We start from the raw sequence: 4069 nt of genomic DNA on the forward strand, positions 1-4069 counted from the left end.
TATATATATATATATATTTTCTTATATGTCATCCTGTGTATGTATATATATATTAAAGTGTATCTAAAATGGCTCTGTGCTAATGCTTTCATTCTGTTTCTTTCTTCACTTGACACTTTTTCCAGATAGGACTCTGTAGTTTTATGCATGTCTAGTTCATTGCTTCTAAATGCAACATAATATTCCAGCGTTTCCATCTATCACATATACTCATCCATTTTCCCAGATATGGACACTTAGGTTGCCTCAAGTACCCTGGTATCACAAATAATGCCAAGATGCATATCCTTGTGTGTGTACCTTAATAGACCACACAAGAATTTCTTTCTATTATTTACCTTGAATTGAAGTGATAGAATTATAGGGTATATACATATTAATATTATTACTTTCCAGAATATCTATACCAGTTTACACTTCCACTTACAGTTCACAAGAGTTTCCATCACTCTGCATTCTCAACAACACTTAGTATTACACATCTTGCTAATAGTTGCCATTCTAATGAGTGTGTAAAGTATGATCTCATTATATTAACATGCACTTCTCTGATAACTAGTGAGTTTGAACATCTTTACATAGATTTGTTAGCCACTTCATTTTGCATTTGTGTAGTCCCCATTTGATGGATTTGGAAAATAAAGGTGCTTCATTAATCTGCTGAGTGATATAAGAAGCTCCTATTTCACTGCTCTAAGAAATAATAGGCATCCGTGACAGGTTAAAAGGTTACTTGTTGCTGCTGCTGTTATTTTAAATATAGGCAACACTTCAAGATATATAATGGGCCCCAATTCACTAATATTTTACAACCTTATACATCACTCATAACTCACATATAATCTATTTTGATTGTGTGTGTGCATTTACAAAATTCTCTGTATAGCATGTTTATCATATTTCTAGACTCCTGTTTCCTCAAGGCCAATGATTTGACTCACAGTCTTTCCTCATACCTAAAAGAAAGTAAGTAAACTCTGATCATTTAATCTATTTAAACTTATCCTTATTTTGCTCTGGCTTTGGAAATTTAGGTTTTGGTCTTGTTTTTGTTTTATAACACATTAGGCCATTATTGCTCCAGGAATCCAGAGAATGGTGTTCCAGTCCCAGGTTCCCCACCAATTTGCTGTTTGACTTGAGATGAGTCACTGAGTACTCCCCTGGACTTAATTTGTTATCTGAAAAATAGGGAAGATGGACTATGTGATATGTGTTCCATCTGTGAGATTCTGAAATTCTGTTTGCATGTTTATTTAGAACTCAGACCATGGCTATTGTGAAGCCAATCTAATTTTATCTTTTCAAAATGTATTTTTTGGGAGACTGGAGAAGGACAGGGTCTCACTCTGTCTCCCAGGCTGGAGTGCAGTGGTCTGGTCATAGCTCAGTGGAGCCTCAATCTCCTGGGTTCTGACGATCCTTCTGTCTCAACCTCCCAAGTAGCTGGGACTACAGTTGTATGTCACCACAAGCAGCTAATTTTTTTTTTTTTAATTATTTTTGGTAGAGACAGAGTCTTCCTATGTTGCCCAGGCTGGTCTCAAACTCCTGGGCTCAAGAGATCCTCCCCCCTCTGCCTCCCAAAGTGCTGAGATTACAGGCGTGAGCTACTGTGTCTGGCCCTTCAATATGTATTATATGTAGCCAGCAATAACTAAATTATTCGTATCAACTGGTCATTTATTTATGGCCAGCAATGAAACAGTTTAGATATAGAGAGTTTCCATTCTTCTTTCAAACTACAAGCAATTCTGATGACACTAAACTTGAGTTCATAAACCTTTCTTAGCTTCAAATTCAGAAAATGTAAATCTAGGTAATAATAGAATCAACCTCACTAGATTATGAGAACTAAAAAGAAAATCTATGTAAAGTGCTTAGCACCGTGTCAGTATTTAGTAAATGTTTGCTGTTTTTAAATGTTTGTTCCATTTTATATCTTATGTTGAATTTCCCTTTAAAATTTAACATGACTGAATCAGAATTCATTTCCTATTTAATCAACATTGTGAAGTGTCAAACATAAATTAAAATATCAAAATGTAATATTCCAAATTTTTTTTACTTAATTTTAAAATTAGTCACATTTAGGGACTTGGCATGTTTGTTTTGTGTTATAAATTAATGATACTTCATTTTAATCTATTATTTACAATAACCAGAAAATTGAATTATAATTGTAATTATAATGAACCATGCTCACTATATTTTATTTTGCTTAAACACTCAACAAAGAAGAAATACTGAACTTGGGAGGTGGGCCCTGTTTTGCTATATTTCAAATAATTGTTTTGTGGTCTTTTTTCCAGTTTGTCCTAAGTGGGTAAAACTTAGGAAAAACCACAGTGAGAAGAAATCGGTCCTGATGCTGATCGTCTGCGGCTCAGCCACCCGAGCCCTGGAGCTCATCAGGTTGGAAGGTTCACCTATTCCGTATCATAAATGTTTTCTGAATAACTGATATATGCCAAACTATTATGTTCTATGTGCTGGAGATGTAGCAATAAACAAAACAGAGTCCCTGCCCTCATGGAATTTATATTTCAGTGGGGGAGACAGATAATAAACAAATGAAGATAGATCATAACATCAGGTACACTGATATGTAAGGAAAAAATAAAGCATGGCAAAGGGATATAAGTAGATCAGGACTACTTTTAAAAGGGTGGTCACAGAAAGCTTCTCTAAGGAGATGACAATTTGATCAGAGACTTGAACAAAGTGAAGAATAAAGCCCAGCAGCTATCTGTAAGAAAAGCATTACAGGTAGAGGGGAGAATAAGCACAAAAGACCCCAAAGATAGGATGCCATTGTAGGATTTTGAGGAGTTACTTGATCTGAATCATCATTTTAAAGGTTCACTTTGGCTGCTGTGTGGAGAGCACACATTATAGAGGACACGGGTAAAAGCAAGGAGATCATACCCCAAACAACCAGTTAGAAGAAAAGATCTGACTTAAAATAGTAACAAGAAAAGACAGAAGCCAGGCACAGCAGCTCATGCCTATAATCCTATCACTTTGGGAGGCTGAGGTGGGAGGACTCCTTGAGCCCTGGAGTTTGAGACCAGCCTGGGCAACATAATAAGACCCCATCTCCATTATAAATTTAAAAAAAAAAAAGAAGAAAAGAAAAGAAAGAAAGAAGAGAAAAGATAGAATACCACGGAATACACTTACCAAAACTTACGTACAGACAGTATCATCTAAGGGATGCAGAAAACTTGAACAAACAAAAATGTATACCATATTCTTGAATAGGAAAACTCAATATTGTAAGCATGTCTGTTTTACTTAGGATAGCCTACAGATTTCACACATTCCTAGTTAAACAATAGAATTGTTTTGTTTTTTTAAACTGGTTAAACGAGTTCTGAATTCTTATGGGATAATATACAACTAAAAATAGGCAAAGAAATTCTGAAAAATAATACTAATGAGAGGATTATATCACTAGAGATTACAAATTATATATACATATATATATACACACACACTCTCTGAAGTCTAAATAATTAACAGTATGGAACTAGCACATACATGACAGATCAGACAAGTGGAATAGAATTGAAAGTTCAGGAACAGACCCCAATGCATATGAAAATGTAGCACATGCCTAAGGTGACAAATCAGAAACAGTAGGGAGAGATGGATTGTTTAATAAATGGTGTTGAACAACTGAGTAGCCATCTGGAAAAACAAAGTTGGATTCGTATCTCACTGCTTATAACAAGATAAATTCCAAATGGAACAAAAATTTAAAGGTAAAGATTATGTTTTAGGCCGGGCGCGGTGGCTCACGCCTGTAATCCCAGCACTTTGGGAGGCCAAGGTGGGCGGATCATGAGGTCAAGAGATCGAGACCATCCTGGCTATCACGGTGAAACCCCGTCTCTACTAAAAATACAAAAAAATTAGCCGGGCGCGGTCGAAGCCCCTGGTAGTCCCAGCTACTCGGGAGGCTGAGGCAGGAGAATGGCGTGAACCCGGGAGGCAGAGCTTGCAGTGAGCCGAGATTGCACCACTCACTCCAGCCTGGGCGACAGAGCGAGCCTCTGTCTCAAAA

General features: G+C 36.5%; 1 protein-coding gene and 1 long non-coding RNA gene across 3 annotated transcripts in view; one reads left to right on the forward strand and one right to left on the reverse strand.

Moving 5' to 3' along the window:
- CMSS1 (cms1 ribosomal small subunit homolog) overlaps positions 1-4069 on the forward strand; it is a 384490-nt gene that overhangs the window by 370505 nt on the left and 9916 nt on the right. The window contains exons 5-6 of one of the 2 annotated variants that reach the window (XM_017891890.1): positions 907-966; positions 2313-2415. In XM_017891890.1, the coding sequence (XP_017747379.1) occupies positions 907-966; positions 2313-2415 (163 nt within the window). The remainder of the gene's footprint in view (positions 1-906; positions 967-2312; positions 2416-4069) is intronic. The other variant, XM_017891891.1, reaches the window with a different exon arrangement.
- Positions 1-4069, reverse strand: part of LOC108542074 (uncharacterized) — a 68045-nt gene that overhangs the window by 56461 nt on the left and 7515 nt on the right. The window lies entirely within an intron of this gene.

This window comes from Rhinopithecus bieti, unplaced genomic scaffold (genome assembly GCF_001698545.2).
Source record: "Rhinopithecus bieti isolate Rb0 unplaced genomic scaffold, ASM169854v2 scaffold_20579, whole genome shotgun sequence".
NCBI classification, from domain to species: domain Eukaryota; kingdom Metazoa; phylum Chordata; class Mammalia; order Primates; family Cercopithecidae; genus Rhinopithecus; species Rhinopithecus bieti.